Genomic DNA, 18,545 nt, shown 5'->3' with positions numbered 1-18,545 from the left:
TTGAAGTATAATTGTTACATGTAAGAAAACATAAATCTTCCACTAATGAGCCGAACAAGAGCTTCTTAACGAACTATTCGCGAACAAGGAGCTGTTTTAACAGCCCTAGGGCGAACGTTTAAATTTTAATAATTTAATAATTTTATTTTATTTTTAATCAATATGCTATGTATTTGCGTACTCTGCTGCAGTTCAGCTTGATTATTGTTCCAGTGTTGGCCGCTGGAGCTATAGCATTCTAGAAGGGGAAGGTTGAAGCGACGTCCTATTCTTGCCTGACCAATGGGCTAACGACCTTGGCCTTCTTGTTATTAAGTGAAGAAAATTAAAAAGGGGAATTTACATAAATACTACTTAATTCTTTTGTATTTACATGCCTTAACACCTAAATCTTAGTTTTTACATCATCAATAATAAGGCATATATAAAAAAATTGAAATATAATTGTTACATGTAAGAAAACATAAATCTTCCAATTAAAAAAAAGCAAGATGCCAACCGCATATATCATTAACATTAAAACCAACGGTTATAATCACAAATAAAACTAACACCAACCATAAACAATAATTAACCTTGTTTAGGCATCCATTATAAAAATATGGTAAAGGATAATTATATTATAAATATTAGTATTATATTTATTAACCATAAAGTGACAATAAATTAAGTTGATTTGAACATATAATGAAAGGGAAAACATAGGCATGCTAGGTTTATTGTAAAACTCATGTAATGCATTTAAAATAATCATAATAATTTATATATATATATATATATATGCGCTATTAAAAATGAATGAAAAATGAAATTTCATAATACCAGTTATAGATAAGGATGCACAACCTGTTAAACTTTATATGCAAATAGATTTGAGAACTTGATCGAAGTAATTTGCTTAGTTTTTTACAAAAGAAAATGATCAACTTCTCAAAACTCATAAAACAACTTAAATAATCATAATCACAAAAGAACCAAAACTCATAAAACAGCTACTTATTTAATTTCATTACTTTCAAAATTTCAAACAGTAATTAAGAAGTTTCAAAGCAAGACTGTAGTTGAAGCACCTTAAAGCACAACATTATTCATTATAAGAGCACTTATTCAGTCAACAGAATGTTTTAGATAAATAACGCTGGCTCGCAGCATTTCCTCACATCTTACTTAGCAAACCATTATGGATTGGCTTCGAGATTGCGTTCTCCTTCAGCTCAATATCGCTGGGCGGCACATCCACAGCAGGGGAGCAATTGAAGAAACCATGAGGCTGCAGAGATAAATTGTTCTTTAAATTTTGTGATTTTTGGAATTAATAAAAAAAAATGAACAAAAAAGGTTGAATTTCAGATGCATGAATAAATTATTTAAATTTTATTTTTCAGTTAATAAATCACCTAAAAATTTCAAAATAGCTGTATTTCCTTTTCACTCCAGACTCATAATACTTATAAAGCCAAGCAAACTTCCTCTGTAAATACTGAACTGATGGATGCTATGAAACAATCAACATTAACCTGATCCCAACAGTTAGAGATAGGTTATCTGCAATTTGTTTATCAACACTTCTATCCAAGTTATACCTTCTATCATTTTTCCTTGACATTAATTTTATGGGCCATTTACATACATACTCCGATGTATTTACATATCAACACCTAAACTTTATTTTTTTTACATTTATACCACTTAAATTTTTCATCACATAAAAAATGCCACTTTTAACTGTTAAAAAGTCAATTTTAGCTTTTCATGCCTAAGGTGCCTCATATATATATATATATAGGAGATCTCATATATATATATATATATATAGGAGTTCGATATTGTAAATGCCTCATATATATATATATATAGGAGTTCGATATTGTAAATACATAAGAATTGTGGTTTGTATGCAAATCTTCCTAAAATTTATTTATCTATTTCAGTGTAATCAAAGCACAAAGCATAAAGCAAAGCGGCATTTTTATTAACTAAAACATTAACATGTTATATTAAACTATTAATATATATGTATATTTATTAAAAATATAAAATATAGATTATGACTTTAAAAAGTTCATATAAATAGATTGGAATGCGGTACAATTCCTAATTTGAAGGCAAACATCGAAATGAACCTACAAATTTAAATTTCAAACAATTTTGAATAACTTGCTATAATAATTAAAAACTTAAAAATTACCCAAAAAAAAAATCGGCAAATTAATTTTAGTGCTTTAACGAACTAAAGATAGAGTCATGAGCTTTGCTTCACTTTGCTCGTGAAGTACGCTTGGAAGAGTGCTTTTAAAAGCATTGATCCATTTAAAAGCACAAGTCCAAATGCCCCAAATCTATTTTCCATTATAATATCTTTAATAAATATTACATGGTCCTGATCTATTTATTACTCACTTTATACTTCCTAGTTTCGTCATGTCCGTCTTGATTTTATCATTTCCGCCGATCTCCAGTTGACTATTGTTACCTTTGTTTTCAAATTTCCTAAGTTGGATTGATGCAACAGAACATGTTTTTAATTTTATAACATTTAAGTTTACATGGTATTCTATTATCACATAATAATCACACGGAATTTCTACAATTAACAAGTTAAACCCTCATCTATAAGTAAAACAGAAGTAATATATTTGCTAATTTTTTTGGCACTATTATCTCAATAACTAAGGACCTATAACGTATTTAAAATTCTACAAACCTACATGGTTTGAAAATTACAGGTTCCTCAATTCAATTCAGTAATTACCTCATGGCTAGGCGCCAAAACTACAAACATTTAACATAGTTTAAATTAGATTTGTAAGAGTAAATTCAAAGGGAATATAAGGCGGTGTTTGCCTGCTTCACGGATTTATGTTAAATAAGATTCAGTAAATCTGGATGTATCAAATCCATTATTGACGGAGAAAAGCTTAGAGTCATGGCAAAATAAATCCAGTAAATCTATCTGCAAATTGAATTTAGTAATCTGGATTTACATCGAATAACTTACTGAAAGAGATAATACTCGGTTTAATAGAGCGCAGGATTTAAATTTCACATTTTTTATGTTTGGCTGAATTTATGAAATTTATGGCTAAATCCAGTTAAATTCATGCTGCTAAACAGCTCCCAAGTCGGCCAAATACAAAAGTCATCAAAATTCATGTTCAACCCAATTAAAAAGCTTAAGACTACAGATTACCTAATATTTTAATACCAATATATATTTTACTTACCTAATGTAGGACTAAACCTAAAGATTTTCATGAGCCTTATCAAGATTATCATAAAATCATAAGCTAATAATATAAAATTTAATTTCCATAGGACCGCCTCAACAAATGATAAAATATAGTTATCCTACCCTCCCACCTTACAAGCCCAAACATTTTCTCTACCTACTGAATATTGACTATGATGACATTGTTCCGGTAAAATAAATCTAAGTCCAATACTTTTCCGTAAATTACATATCCTAAATCCCTTTTTCAATAGTCAATTTAGTTGGGTTTTTCTCAAGATATCAAAAATTTCATCCACGCTTACAAGAGCAGGAATAAATGATGTCAGAAGATATATTGGAACTACTCAATAAAAATTATCAAAATAGCAATTGTATTCTAAATTTAAAAGATAAGACGTTCAAATGACAAACAATACCATAAGCGTAAACCCCAGGCGATCAACGGGCATGACTGGCCAATCTTCCAACCTAGGAATGTGCGTAATTCCAAATACATACCTGCCACAAAAGCGCAATAACACCAAACCAACATTAAAATAGCAAATAACAAAAAATTCATGATATAGACAAACTTTCAGAAGAATTAGATGCAAACCTAAGCTAAGAATGAATTAAAAATATTATCTACAGTGCGGCCACTCCAGAGACGGTTAGAAAACTAGTAATGTAAAAATGACAAAAAAAGAAATGCCATAGATGATGCAAACAAAATCAGAGGAAAACAAGTGAGAAAATATTTCCACATGTTAAAAGTATTAGTGATACCGGAGTTAAACAACGATAAATTATTACTAAAAGCGCAATCGGCAATTATGATTGACACAAAACAACAATAGCAAGTAAAGTGGTGCTGAAGGGGGATGGTTGGTTTGTTGGTTGTTAGGGGTTTGTCGGTGATGATAGAAAAGTGGTAAAAGGGCAACTGAAAGGATGACTGGTGTGACTGCAGGTACGGGGGAAGAGTGGGGTGGGGGCGGACTACGATGACTTAGCAAAAAGGATGCAGTAGCGGGCTGAACGGTAGGAAACGAGGTTGCAGTTAAAGGTTGGAGGGGTGGTGTCTAAGGGAAGGAAGGGTGCTCAGATGAAAGTGCAGGGGAAGATTTTGTTTTTCAATCAGAGAAAGAGCTAAAGAGAGAGGTGTGAGGTGATAAAGTGAGGGAGAGAATGAAAAAATAAAGCAAGCTGCAATCGGAGCACCTCCTCACCTTTAGAGAAATCCTAAAAGGGGAACAGAGGGACACAAAGTAAAGGTGGAAGCCCCTCCTATGTGGGTGGCAACCCTATTCCCCTTTCAGTTGAACCCATAGAGCCTCCAGGGACAGCTCCCGGTTCAGCCAGGAAATCCCCGCGTCAGTCTACCGAGATTGGGGAAGCATCGACCTCATTCTTCGAATCTTATTTGCCTGTTACTGGTGATGGATCTGGTGTAACCTCTCAAGACTGAAGACTCTTCGATTGTTGCCCTAGAAGCTCTTGGATCCCACTAACAACTGCACCGTCTCCCAAAACACTTAAAAAACTTTCCCCAATTGTGAGCAATCTATCCAATATTCTGGGAGTTCACTACCGAACTGAAATGGATCTACGTGTCACGTATATACTGTTAAATCTTCCCAAAGTAACCCAATGTTGGCCTAATCTGATCTGAAGTGAGGGTAGCCTGAATCTCTCTGAACTATGGTGGTCATGACGCCAAGCTATCAAACAAGATGTCTTGAAACTCTTTTTGTATTGGCTATCATGTGTATGAAGCTAGCTCTTGTCTCCCAATACCCTGTCATCATAAAAAACGGATCCTCTCTATGTTTCTATGTTGGCAAGAGCACATGTAACCTCAAACTCCATAGAAGGTAAGAAAACAATGTGTTTTTCATCCTTCGTGAATGAGTAGGTTTTCTTGTACCCATCATGTTGAATTTTATGATCATAATACCACTGTCTCCCTAGCAAGATGTAGGAGGCATCCACGGGAACCACATCGCACAAAACCTGATCCTACAATTGGTTCTATATCAAAAACTAAATGAGACACATCCTGTCAATACCCTATTCCACTTGAACTACAATAAAGAATGCGGCTAGAAATGTCTCTGAGACATGAGTCTCAGTTTGTCCACCATCTGTGTGAACGTCGCGTTTTTAATGCTCCCTCCAACAATGATGTGACTGCATACCCTTTCTTTCGCCGTACAACCACTGTAGAATAAGTTGCAGTAAATCTACTACTGCTCGATCGTATCCTTAGTTAGTAGGACCCTCCGAACCATCATCATTTTGCCCTCATCTGGTGGGAGCTGGTACCCCTCATCTTGTTCTTCAACTGCCTCGTCATCGCTCACTTCCTCCAATGCCTTTTGCTTGGTGAAGGACACAACTCATCTTGTCAGGAAACTAGAAGCAATGTGTCCAAAACCATGACATACGAAGCATTTCGTGATTGGGAATGTAGGCGTGCTACTCTTTTCAGACTTTCTCACTCAAAGTGGCTTTGTATGACTCCTGACTAGCCTTGTCCACTCTCTGAGGCATGCTTTTCCTGAGGTCTCCCACTATGAGTGGTTGCCTAAGTGACGGTTGTTTCCTGCTCTGCTTTTGTTGCCTCTCTACTCCTAGTAGTAACGTTTGTGTGTCTCTCAGTGTTAAATAGGTTTGCAGTCGGACAACATTACCGATGGCGGGCTTCAGGCCTCCAAAGTACCTGGCTTTGGAGTGCTCATCTGGCTCCTTCAGCTCACACTTCAATTTAAGTTGTATAAATTTTACCGCGTCCTCCACTGATAGCTCATTCTATTGCAGGTAGTGGAGCTTCAGAAAAATATTGACGATAGTGTAGGGGTAGATAATGTCACAACATCGCCTTCTTCATGTTCTCTCAACAAGTGATTCTGTCTCATCCTCTCTCTCTCCCTCTTCAGATTCTCCCACCACAAAATGCATTCTTCTTCAGCTTGATGGCGGTGAGTTTCACTCTTTTGTCATAGAGCACCTTCTTATATTCAAAGATCCGCTTAACACTATGTATTCACTCGAGGAAACACTGGAACCGTTATCCCCTTGAAGTTGGTAGGTTAACTTTTACTCTTGATTCGTAGTATCCTCCAACAGACATGTCATATCTGTATCTTTCAATAGATCCTTCATCCATGTATCTTCCAACGGGCACCTCATATCTCAACCTCCTTTGACACTTGTATCCCAAAGCGCCTTGGTTGATTCTCCTCTCCATTGAAATCATCCCTACGAAAGAGATTCACATAGCCTTCTTGTTCTCCTCCATAAATTTCACCATAATACTCTACTGTGATCCCTCCCGAGATCCTTTCGTCAATGACATTGAGTCATTTTAACACTTTGTGGAGTATCCCTTATATGCCATTCATGGTAAATTCCTGATCAGGTTGAGCCAAAACACTTAAAAAGCTTTCCCAATTGTGAGCGGTGATCCGTATCCATCCAATCTTCTGGGAGTTCATTATCGAACTGAAATGGATTACCAAAGTAACCCAATGTTAGCTTAATCTGATATGAAGTGAGTGTAACCTGAATCTCCCTGAACAATGGGTCACGTATATACTGTTGAATCTTCCCAAAGTAACCCAATGTTAGCTTAATCTGATCTGAAGTGAGTGTAACCTGAATCTCCCTGAACAATGGTGGTCATGAAGGTAAGCTATCAAACATGATGTCTTAAAACTCTTTATGTATTGGTTGTCATGTGTATGAAACCGGCTCTTTTGTCTCCCAATACTCTGTCATCTCCAGTGAGGCACGAGCACATGTAACCTCAAACTCCATTGAAGGTAAGAAAACAATGTGTTTTCCATCCTTTGTGAATGAGTAGGTTTTCTTGTACCTATCGTGTTGAGTTATATGATCATAATGCCATTGTTTCACTAGCAAGATGTAGGAGGCATCCACGGGAACTACATCGCACAAAACCTGATCCTACAATTGGCTCCATATCAAAAACTACATGAGACACATCCTGTCAATATTGATCCTATTCTACTTCAACTACAATAGAGAATACGGCTAGAAATGTCTCTGAGACATGAATATCAGTTTGTTCACCATCTGTGTGGACGTCGCATTCTTAATGCTCCCTCCATCAATATGATGTGACTGCATACCTTTTCTTTTGTCGTACAACCAGTGCATAATATGTTGTGGTGAAGCTACAATTGCTCCCTCGTATCCTCGGTCTGTAGGACCTCCCGAACCATCATCATCTTGCCCTCATCTTATGGGAGCTGCCACTGCTCATCCTGTTCTTCAACTGCCTCGTCATCGCTCACTTCCTCCAATATTTTCTGCTCGGTGAAGGACACAACTCAGTTTGTCAAGTAATTAGAAGCAATGTGTCCAAAACCATGACATCCAAAGCATTTCATGATTGAGACTGTAGGTGTGCTACTCTTTTCAAACTTGTTCTCGCTCAAAGTGTCTCTGTATGATTCCTGACCAGCCTTCTCGACTCCCTGAGGCGTGCTCCTCCCGAGGTCTCCCACTATGAGTGGTTCCCTAAGTGGCGGTGGTTGCCTGTTTTGCTTGTATTGCCTCTCGACTCCCACAAATAAGGTTTGTGTGTCTCCCAGTGTTCAGTAGATTAACAGTTGGACAACATTGCCGATGGCGGGCTTCAAGCCCCCCACGTACCTAGTTTTGCAGTGCTTATCTGGCTCCTTCAGCTCACACTTCAATTTAAGTTGTATAAATTATATGGTGTACTCCACTGATAGCTCATTCTATTGTAAGTAGTGGAGCTTTAGGAAAATATTGGTGATAGTGTAGGGGTAGATACTGTCACAACATCTCCTTCATTTTCTCCCAATAAGTTATTGTGTATCATTCTCTCTGTCTCTCCCTCTTCAGATTCTCCCACAACAAAATGCATTCTTCTTCAGCTTGAAGGTGGTGAGTTCCACTCTTCTGTCATAGAGCACCTCTTTATATTGAAAAATCCGCTTAACATTATATATTGAAAAATTCGCTGGAACTGTTCTCCCCTTGAAGTTTGTTAAAGCAACTTTTACTCTGATTCTTTGTATCCTCCAACAGACATGCCATTTATTTATCTTCCAACAGATCCTTCATCCATGTATCTTCCAGCAGGTTCCTCATATATCGGCCTCCTTTGAGCTCGGTTGATCCTCCTCTCCATTGAAATCACCCCTACGAAAGAGATTCAGATGGTTGGGGATGTGGTTGAGGGCTGAACAATGAGAAGCGGGGTTGCAGCTTAAGTTTGGAGGGGTGGTGTCTAAGGGAAGGAAGGGTGGTCGGCTGAAAGTGCAAGGGAAGATGGCAGGGAGGGAAGGGGAAAGGTTTGGAGGATTGAGGTCGAGGATAAATATCCCAGCAAGAGCAAGCAACAATCAAAACACCACTTTAGATAAGTTATAGTCAAAGCACCTTCGGATACAACCCTAGAAAGGATACAGGAGAACGACGACAATTGTCTGAATAGAAACAAAAGCAAAATTGAACCCTAAACCCTATTTCCTAGGGCCGGTCGACTTTATTCCCCTCTCAGCTAAACCGGTATAGCTACCAGAGGCAGCGCCCGGTTCAGCCAGGAAAATCCGGGGTCAAATACTTTGCAAAAAAGCTCCAAAATAACTGCAACCAAGCAACAAGATTTTAACAACTCTGTTTCACATCAGAAAACAATTTTCTTCAATCTATATAGGACTTCAAGAATTTCATTTCTTGACGCCAAGGGACGCCCTCAGATGTATAAAAGGATTTAAACCGAAAGTTTAGAAGATGCTGACTATTATATCATGGATCACCAACGAATCAAATAAGACCAAAATTTTGGGCATTGAGATGGATGGCTAGCAAAAAAGAGCAATTGTTCAGTGTATTAAAAGAGCAGAAGAAGTAAAATCATTAGATTAACCCTTCAAAAAAGCAGCAAGGGTGATTTGTCTTATGTTGAAGGTAACATGCTATGATTTGATGTGATTCCTGATTATTAACTGTTATGTTGCATTAATTAGCTGAAAATTTTGCAAATAGAAGCAGAAAAAATAAGGGAATTTACAAATAAACCACACAATTCCTAAGTATTTACATATCTAACACCTAAAGTTTTGCACTTATATTTATATACCTTGGCGCCATAAGCTTATGCATGAAAAGGTGTATTTCACCTTTAAGAAGTTGGTACTAATGGTATCGTTAATGCGAAATTAAAGATTTTTAGTGCTATATATATATGATAGAACGACCATCAAATTGTGTGCCATAGATAAAAGTTTTTGCAAAAGCTTGTAAACACATAAATCTTGGTTTCTCTATTATGATGCTTGATCTCATGTGCTATTATTTTGTGGATCATCATAGTTGCTCTGGTTTTACTATTTTTACACAAAAGCTAGGTATTTTCATGATAGAAACCACATTCAGCAAATAAGCAAATAGATAAAAAATATTTTTCAAATGACACTTAAGGGCATCGGTGTGAGAACGAACCATGAAATTGTAAGGATCAAGATATAATACTATTTAAAATCCATGGAATGCTCTAAAGAATTAAAATCATAAAAACATTATGCTGGTACTATAATAGAAGCTAAAGATATAATATAAAAACTGCACTAAAACAATACTCACAAGTAATTTTATTGGATAGTCACATACGATGCAAAATTCAAAAGTGAAAGGCAACTCCTTCAAATTTCAAGTTATAGGTGGAAAAGGTTAAAAATTAAGAAATAATACCTACGAATAAAAAAAAAATTAAGAAAGCACGCTTCTGAAACATAGAATTTTGTATGATTTCAGCAACAACAATCTACTTTATATCAGCGACAATAAACATGATAACAATATCAACACTAAAAAATCCTTCTGCATGGATGTCCTCCAAAAGCTATGTAAAATTAAAAGCTAACCAATAGTAATTAAAAAGGAATTAAAGAAGCCAACCAGAGAACAATATCTGTTTCCTCAAGTGATCTATTCTTCTTAACCCATGTAGCCAATCCCTCATTTATACGCGGATTCTGATTGGGAAATTCTCCTCCAGGGAACGTTTCATCACGGCTATATGATGTAACCCAAAGATTGTGCTTCAAAAAGGCAGCTCTTCTTAGAAATTTTGCCTCTGGGCCAGCTAATGGCAGGCAATTTGAACCAGGTAATAGTTTGTAGCCAGTAAACTGTCCCGTTCGATTGACGGTTCTTGTGTTCCTCACCTAAAATAGAAAAGGAAATATGCATTACAACATTACTATTCACACAATTATGGCAGGTTGGTATACACTATTAAAAAGAGTGTTGCTTCATAAGAGATTCTGACACCAGCGACACCTAAAGATTGTGGGAAAGATTAATAAAGATTGTTAAAGTAAAGAGAAATCAACCGTTTCTATTAGTGTCACCATATGAAAACTCAACTTCATTCTAACATTCTAGTGTTTAATTAAGCAAATTGAGCAAAAAAAGAAAGAAGAGATACAATATTGAGGAAGGTATTGTCAGAGGCTATCAAATTTTGTACCGAGCAATACTCTGCAAGCCTGATCTCTCATCTAAATGCCATCAAAATTCCAAATTAACTCCCATTATTTCTCTCAATAAAATTGATGGATTGACGGGCCTTCCAGAATGGCATGAAAATTGCCAGGTTTGAGTACTACTTAGGATTTTTATCAATAAGAATCACAGAAAGGCCAAATCAAAAACGGCATCAGAGAAAGAAAAGAGAATATAAGCACCACATATATCAAAGATATGAAGAGCGAAGCTTACAATATTATGAAGGTAATTGCATGACAATATTAAGCTCCTCCTAAAGATCCTCTTCAAGGCAACAAAAATTCCTACCTCGTTCAGAATTGCCTTTCAATTCAGTCGCTAGAATCAAGTTTTCACAAAAAAGAATCTATGCTTGCATAAAAAAAATAGGTTTGATTGTAGCACACATAAATACATCGGTTTGGTAGTTCAAAAATACCACGTGAGTGTTCAATTGCGTAAATAGCAATGTTTCGGGTGCAATGTATGTAATTATCCCAAAATTATATGCAAGGAAATTCAGTCATTTTAGGTCAAGACAATCATTTTAAAACCATTAATTTAGGACTCTGAACTCCAGTTCATTTCCTTCCAAGAATTCAACAGTTGCCTAAATGTTCAATCCAAGCATTGACGGCAGCTAAGAATCATCTTGTTTAGAATACTATGGCTTGATTTACACGATGTGTAAAATATGTGAAATTTATGTCCGAATCTTAGAGCTAAAAAAGGGAAAAAATCAAGAATAAACCAGACCATATTTTTAATGAGTTCAGCCTTCACTCAGCAGACCAAATTCTTCACTGCGGTTAATACTTCACACAAAATGGAGACATTGAAAAAGAGTAAAACCATAAATCAACCTAAAATAAGAACAAAATGGTTTTATGTTTTCTTACAATCCAATGTCGTGCTGATAGAGGATTACAATCACGCATAGCTTGCAATTCTGTCCTAAGAACTGTTTCTTCTGCATAGAATGCATTATTGTGAACATTATTTTTGCCCGGTTCTTCAACTTTAAGATTCACCTCCACAACCTATGAAATAAAAAAATACAATAAGAATATTGTCGTTCACAACTTTTTTTAATATTGATATATTGAGAAGCCAAGAAAAAAGAACTCTATCAAAAACCCATATCATAGCCATGTTCCAAGCCAAGGAAACAATGAGAAAGTACATATCTAGTAAAACATATCCATAATCAATTAATCTGTCTTATTAACAACAAACTTATCAAATAACAATGAATGGAGTTTTGTACGTAATCATTGAGATAAAGAATTAAATATGCACGAGGGAATCAACTATTGCATTGTCATACTCAAAGCAAACAAAGAGCAGAACACACAAATGACAAGTTGCACTTTATACACAGAAAAATAGATTTGCTCTTCGCATTTCATCATAATTTTCTCTTCATTTCAAAAAGAAACTTGTCAGCGCTCATGCTATGTGCAATATGAAAGAAACGTGACTAACTAAAGTTATCAAAATCAGTCATTCAGGTGTCTCAAAGGGAAAAATGATGGAAGTCATTAATGGTTACAAGTTTTGTAAGAACAGTTTCGTTTTATTTATCGCTAGTAATTCATCATAAATAGTCAAACTTATTAGTTCATTTCCTCAATGCAACGCATCTGGCTCTATTGTTCACCTTTTCTAGGAAATCACTAACCTGGTTCATCCCTTTGTTTTAGAGAGAGTTGGACAGAAAAGTGGCTTCAAAGTTTACCAAGAAACAGGCAGCATTATGAGTCCATTATCAGCTACATTTTATTCATTAGATTATGGCATGAATTAAATTAGATAGTTGCTTGAGTTTAAAGCAGGGCGTCAGATCAATCATGATCTGAGTTAGAGTTGCCACCTGTAAGAATCACGGTTTTTTCACAATTTGAACGTCAATTTTATTCTGAATCAGGTTTGTTGGTTAGTGATGAAATGAATTAGGATAAACTTCCATATAGATTGATATGCAAATTAAGCAACAAATACAATGATAAAAAGAACATTAGTGTTTGGAATCATCGCTACATTTTTTTAGCAATGCGCATGAACTGAAGAATCGAGAGGCATGGACCTATACCACCTTTCAAATGAGCTTTCTGCTGCTTCCTTGGCCAAATCAAACTTGGCCATTTTATATCAGACTCCAATAAGAAGCTGAATACATGAATTCCAGAATTCATTAATAACTAGATTTGTAGAAAAAACTAATACATATATCGCAGACAGAGAACATCACATGGATAGAATTGTCGTTAAGGATGAGATGCAAATTACTTAACTAGGAATTCTGAAAACCATAATTAAAGGATCTACTGGAGCTCCTTGAGCAAATTAGCCAATGTTTTTGTTCTCAATAATTATGCTGACCTCCAACTAGAAGATAGAATACATAAAACGAGTATAATTCTTCATAAAAAAATGAGAAAAATAAGAAATAGAACTACCAAACAACAAACAAAAATATGTAAAAGGGGTGGCTCAAAGTTCTGTAATCAAGACTCTGGATGAGAAAAAAAAAATGAAAGATGAAATGACAAATAGCTAAAATGAAGTGTAAATAAATGAAACTATGCATATAACAAAGCGAAATAAATAGTTGAAGTCACGTCCAGGTTTAAAATTTAAAATTTATGGGGTTGGTAAAACATGATCAAGCAGAAAAACAACTATAATACCCTGGGTGATCTACCTGAAAACAAGTGCAAAGTGAAACTATCAATCATCCTATCAGGATCACAAGCAATCATTGCTAATTATATTCTAAGAATAATGAATCATGCTCAAATGACTCATAAAATAACTTGTACCTTGAGAAACTGTAAAGGAAAATCCGAAACAGATATTACAAATATAAGTAACACACACCTGATTAAAAGTTTCATTCGGTTTGCAATCAACTGCCATGTCCATGCGAGCAACAAAGAAATGTTGATGAACGGGCGCATATAAGCCAGGAGCAATTGTAGTACCATATTTTCTTGATTCACCGGTTAGCAATGCTCCCAAGCTTAGAACTCCAGTTAGCTTTACCTCAGCTTCAATTTTTCCATCCTGCAAAAAACAGTGAATCTCATTTTATATCACATCAAGCATCGTAACAATTCACAATTACTAATCAATATAAATGACATCAATACTTGCACACATTTAAATGTGCACCCATCAAAATGTATTGCATAAATGAATCGAAGCAAATTCTATTATTGAACATTTATATGAATGATTTTTTACAATCCTCATAAAACTTTCATTAAGTTTAATGGAAGGCTTCTTTTGATTTTACTTGGGGGCAATTTGGTCGACAGCGAAAGGAGAGTATAGCATTTCTTTTTAAAAAGTTCTGAAAATCTTAGTGTTAGATTGGAAGAAAAACAAATGAAATGAAAAATTATAATGCATTTGAAGTTCATTTTCTAAATAAATTTCAAATAACTTAGAATTCTAAATACACTATTTTGTGTAAAGCATTTCCCCGTTGCTCGCCACCCCAGAAGGAGCATGCACGCACAAAACCTCCACAAGATCAACCACAACTCACCAAGGCCATCTCAGGCAAGACCATAACTTCATTAGATTATAGTCACACCCCTCCATCTTCAAGGAAATGGCAAGACAAGCATGGGAAGGAAAACTCTAGAAGAGTCATGCATGGCAAGAACCTTCTAGAGTTAAGAAGGTGGAAGAGAAATTTCCACATAGCTCTAGAAACATCCACTCAATTCTAGAGGTCAAAGGAAGGCAATACTCCATGAAAAACTCAAGGATGAAGCATGGAGAGTTCAAGAAGAACCTAGAAGGATCCAGGATTATGTATTTATGTAGGAATTGTATGGAATACTCTAAAATGTAGGGAATTCTAGACTATTTTCATGGCTTGGAGGGGACCTATAAATAGAGGTCCCTCCCCTCATTTGTAATCACCTAAACACTCAATCAAAGCTTCCAAGTATTCAAGTGTGAAGTGTTCCTTTCTCTCTACTCTCCTTCTTAAGAGCGATTTGTGCTCACAAGTCCAAGAGTTGTGAGGATAAGGCTGATTTGGTGCTAAAGATGAGCGCTAAAGCCGCACGGGTGACTGGAGTAAAGTTAGTCCGTGATAATTGGTATCAAAGCCTCGGTTCGAAGGAAAGCATCAAAGAGCACGTAATGGAGTCGAAAACCACTAATGTGGATTCATCTCAAGGGCGAGGCCGCTAGGAGCAAAGAGATCCCATTGCACCCAAGCCACATGGGAGGTCCAAGGAGATCATGCATGGCTTTGATTCGCGCCTTGCTCGGATGGAGGAAGTAGAGGATTTTGGCTAAAAGGTTGATGGACTCGAGGAGGAGAACGTCACCATCCATTCAACAATCAGAAGTATGATGCTCAACTTGAGGAGACCTTAATGGGACATATGGCTAAATTGCAGGAGGATTTGTTGGGGAAGTTCCAAGAGGTGCGGAGAGCTTATAAGAAGGAGATGAGCGACGTATGTGCTAGCTTGGAGGAGATGTGTGGAGATATTTTGTTGTGCAAGAGGGCACTAGCGACATCCACAAACCATCCCACTTTCGAAGCCAAGATGATTGAAGTTCCAAAACCTATAAGTTTTGGAGGGGTTCGCAACATGAAAGAAGTAGACAACTTCCTATGGGGACTAGAGCAATGCTATGGAGCGATATGGATTGTCGATGAAGATGCAAAAATACAATTTGTCTTTTTATCTCTCAAACATTGTTATGCTTGGTGGAGAAGGAGAAAAAGTGATGTAAAAAAAGGTTTGTGCTCGATGTCCACTTTCAATGACTTCAAGATAGAGCAAAAGAGGCAGTTATATCCCCGAGAATGCCGGAGATGAGGTTAGAGCCTGGCTCTGAAGGCTTAAGCATGAGGATTTGATTCGAGACTACATTAAGGAGTTTACAACCTTGGTTCTTGAAATCCCCGATATGTCAGACAAGGATAATCTCTTAAACTTCATGGATGGGCTACAACATTGGTCAAAGTCCGAGCTTAGAAGGCGAGGAGTGTAGGATCCTGCCACTACCATCGCGACTGCTGAAGACTTCACTGATTATTTAAAAGAGTCTAGAAAACCTGAAGATAAGAAGAGTTGTGATGTCAAAGGTGGGGATGACAAGGGCAAACACAAGGAGGAGAAACGTCGCGAATCAACCCCAACAAAGGCAAGAAACGAGGGGAAGACTAACAACAAGTCATATCAAAACCGTTGCTTTCTTTGTGAAGGACCTCATTGGGCAAGGGATTGCCCTTAGAAGAAAGCCCTCATCTTTCTCCTTGCAAGCCATAAGGAGGAAGAAGAAAGTGATAGGCAAAATGACATGGAGGCACATGAGGGGTCTCTTAAACTGCTGAATGGGATGCAAGCTCCAACAAAACCCCAAGGGAAAGGGTTACTCTTTGTGGAGATAGCAATAGGAGGGAAAACCACCAGGGCCATGGTGGATACGGGTGCTTCCCCCAACTTTATCTCCAACGAGGATGCAAAAAGGTTGGGGTTGCAGATGACTAAAGGAGAGGACTCCATTAAAGTCGTCAACTCAGCAGAGATGTCAATCGATGGAATAGCTAAGGGAGTCAAGAACAGCATTGGGCCATGATCAGATACTCTAGACTTCTCTATCATTCCTTTGGATGATTACAAAGTTATTCTAGGAATGAACTTCTTCGAGCAAGCACAAAATATTCTCAATGTCATTCGCCAATTGCCTGTGCATCACGGAAGGGGGTCAAGCTTGCTCAGTACCGATAATAAGGCTAAACAAGCAAGAATCCAAAACACTATCAGCAATCTAGCTCAATGATGACATCGCACAGGACAACAGGGACAACTTGGTTGAAGGCAAGGGATAAGCCGCGAGCCAGGAAGACTTGTTGCATGACACCTCTCTCCCATAAAACCAAGAAGAAACCAAAGTTTGTCAAGTACGAGGGCAAACCAAGGAGGCAGTTTCGAAGGTGTGGGGTAAGCTGCAATGAGGGCATTGCGGGTTTCAGTGGAGGAGAGTGTGACGCCCTGCCATATTCAAGGAAATAGCAAAACAAACATGAGAAAAAAAACTCTAGAAGAGGCATGCATGACAAGAACCTTCTAGAGTTAAGAAGGTGGAAGAGAAAGTTCCACACAACTCTAGAAACTTCTACCCAATTCTCTACCCACAACTCTAGAAACTTCTACCCAATTCTAGAGGTCAAAGGAAGGCAATACTCAATGAATCATTGAGAGTTCAATCATTGAGAGTTCAAGAAGAACCTAGAAGAATCTAGGATTATGTATTTATGTAAGAATTGTATGGAATACTCTAGAAAGTGGGGAATTATAGAATATTCTCATGGCTTGGAGTGTGACAATAAATAGAGATCCTTCCCCTCATTTGTAATCACCTAAGCACTCAATCAAAGCTTCCAAGTATTGAAGTGTGAAGTGTTTCTTTCTCTCTATTCTTCTTCTTAAGAGTGTTTTGTGCTCACAAGTCCAAGAGTTGTGAGGATTAGACTGATTTGGTGCTAAAAGAGCACTAAAGCCACACGGGTGACTAGAGCAAAGTTAGTCTGTGACATTATACTGTCTTGTCCCCTGTTGCAACCAAGAACTATAGTTGGATTGACAAACTTAAGTTTCACCCAAGGTAGAAACTCTGTTGGTGGAGATTGTTTCTGGATGCAATTCCGACCAACCTTTGGCTCAGCAAAAGGGTCTTTCCTCTGTCATTAGTTGCCCATGGGACTGCCAGAAGAAGAGGACCACACAAACGTCACTGCCCATTATCATGTACTAAAGCAGATTTTGCTCATTTTTAACAAATAAGGAATCAGACTACCCACATTCAACACATTTGAGGATGTCATCCAGAACTTGGCTAGCACTTCGAGTATGGATATGGCGGCTGCCCCCATATATTGTTATGTTGTCTGCCACAGTTGGCATGGAAGGAATGTGAAGAAACCTGAGAATCCACATGGGACACCAACAACCATTACTGCCACCTTCCTCGAATCCCTCACATCAACTTATTCTTACCCAATTCAGGAGCCCTGAAGCACTAGTCAGTCCTTGAAACTGTGTGCTACCCCTTTTTAGTGCTCCCCACCTCCCGATTGGATTGGGGCTAATGTTGATGGGGCCCTCACTCCTACTTGGCTAGCTTGGGAATTATCATTAGAGATGAAGAAGGGAAGTGCTTAACCACCTCCATCCAATAGCTTGTGAATTGGGATAGCTCCCAAGTGGAACTCAAAAGTTATTTCGCATATTAAAGAGATCATTGAACCGTGGATGCTTGAGACCAAGGGCATAATTATCGAAAGAGATAATAACAATTTCATTTTCTTCCTTAGAAGCTCGATGAAAAAACAGATGTGGAAAGCTCAAGCTCATCCGGGAGAGTACTCTGATTTTGTCTCTCATTCAATTCAGACAGGTTTTTTTTGTCACACTGCCTGAAACTACAATAAAGCTGCTCCTCATTGTGCCCAACTTGCCCTTAAAAACAATTTTATTTTAAAACATGTAAATGATAGTCATTCTCCTTTTCTTTTATTACAGAAGATATGACTCATTTTATACATACATAGTTTTATACTCTGCATTCTTTTGTAATTTTATTTTATTAATGCAATATATGCACACTTTCAAAAGAGCCACGGTCACTCGCCATTGCCCCCTCCATCGACAGTCGCTGGCTGTCGTCGCCAACACCATTGCCAGTTTTCGTCGGCCACTCATCATCTCCAGCCACATCTTCTCGTGGCCACCACCATTGAATGGCA

General features: G+C 37.3%; 1 protein-coding gene across 1 annotated transcript in view; it reads right to left on the bottom strand.

Moving 5' to 3' along the window:
• Window positions 1–987: 987 nt before the first annotated feature.
• Window positions 988–18,545, bottom strand: part of LOC110027977 (primary amine oxidase) — a 44,096-nt gene continuing 26,538 nt past the window's right edge. The window contains exons 8-12 of the mRNA XM_020729649.1: window positions 13,640–13,825; window positions 11,659–11,799; window positions 10,169–10,437; window positions 3,649–3,730; window positions 988–1,270 (exon numbers count right to left, since the gene is read on the bottom strand). Of these exons, the coding sequence (XP_020585308.1) occupies window positions 1,157–1,270; window positions 3,649–3,730; window positions 10,169–10,437; window positions 11,659–11,799; window positions 13,640–13,825 (792 nt within the window). The 3' untranslated portion in view covers window positions 988–1,156. The remainder of the gene's footprint in view (window positions 1,271–3,648; window positions 3,731–10,168; window positions 10,438–11,658; window positions 11,800–13,639; window positions 13,826–18,545) is intronic.

This window comes from Phalaenopsis equestris, unplaced genomic scaffold (genome assembly GCF_001263595.1).
Source record: "Phalaenopsis equestris unplaced genomic scaffold, ASM126359v1 Scaffold000472, whole genome shotgun sequence".
Classification (NCBI taxonomy): domain Eukaryota; kingdom Viridiplantae; phylum Streptophyta; class Magnoliopsida; order Asparagales; family Orchidaceae; genus Phalaenopsis; species Phalaenopsis equestris.
Note: the sequence above shows the minus strand (reverse complement) of the source record. Positions and strands in the feature narration are given on the sequence as shown.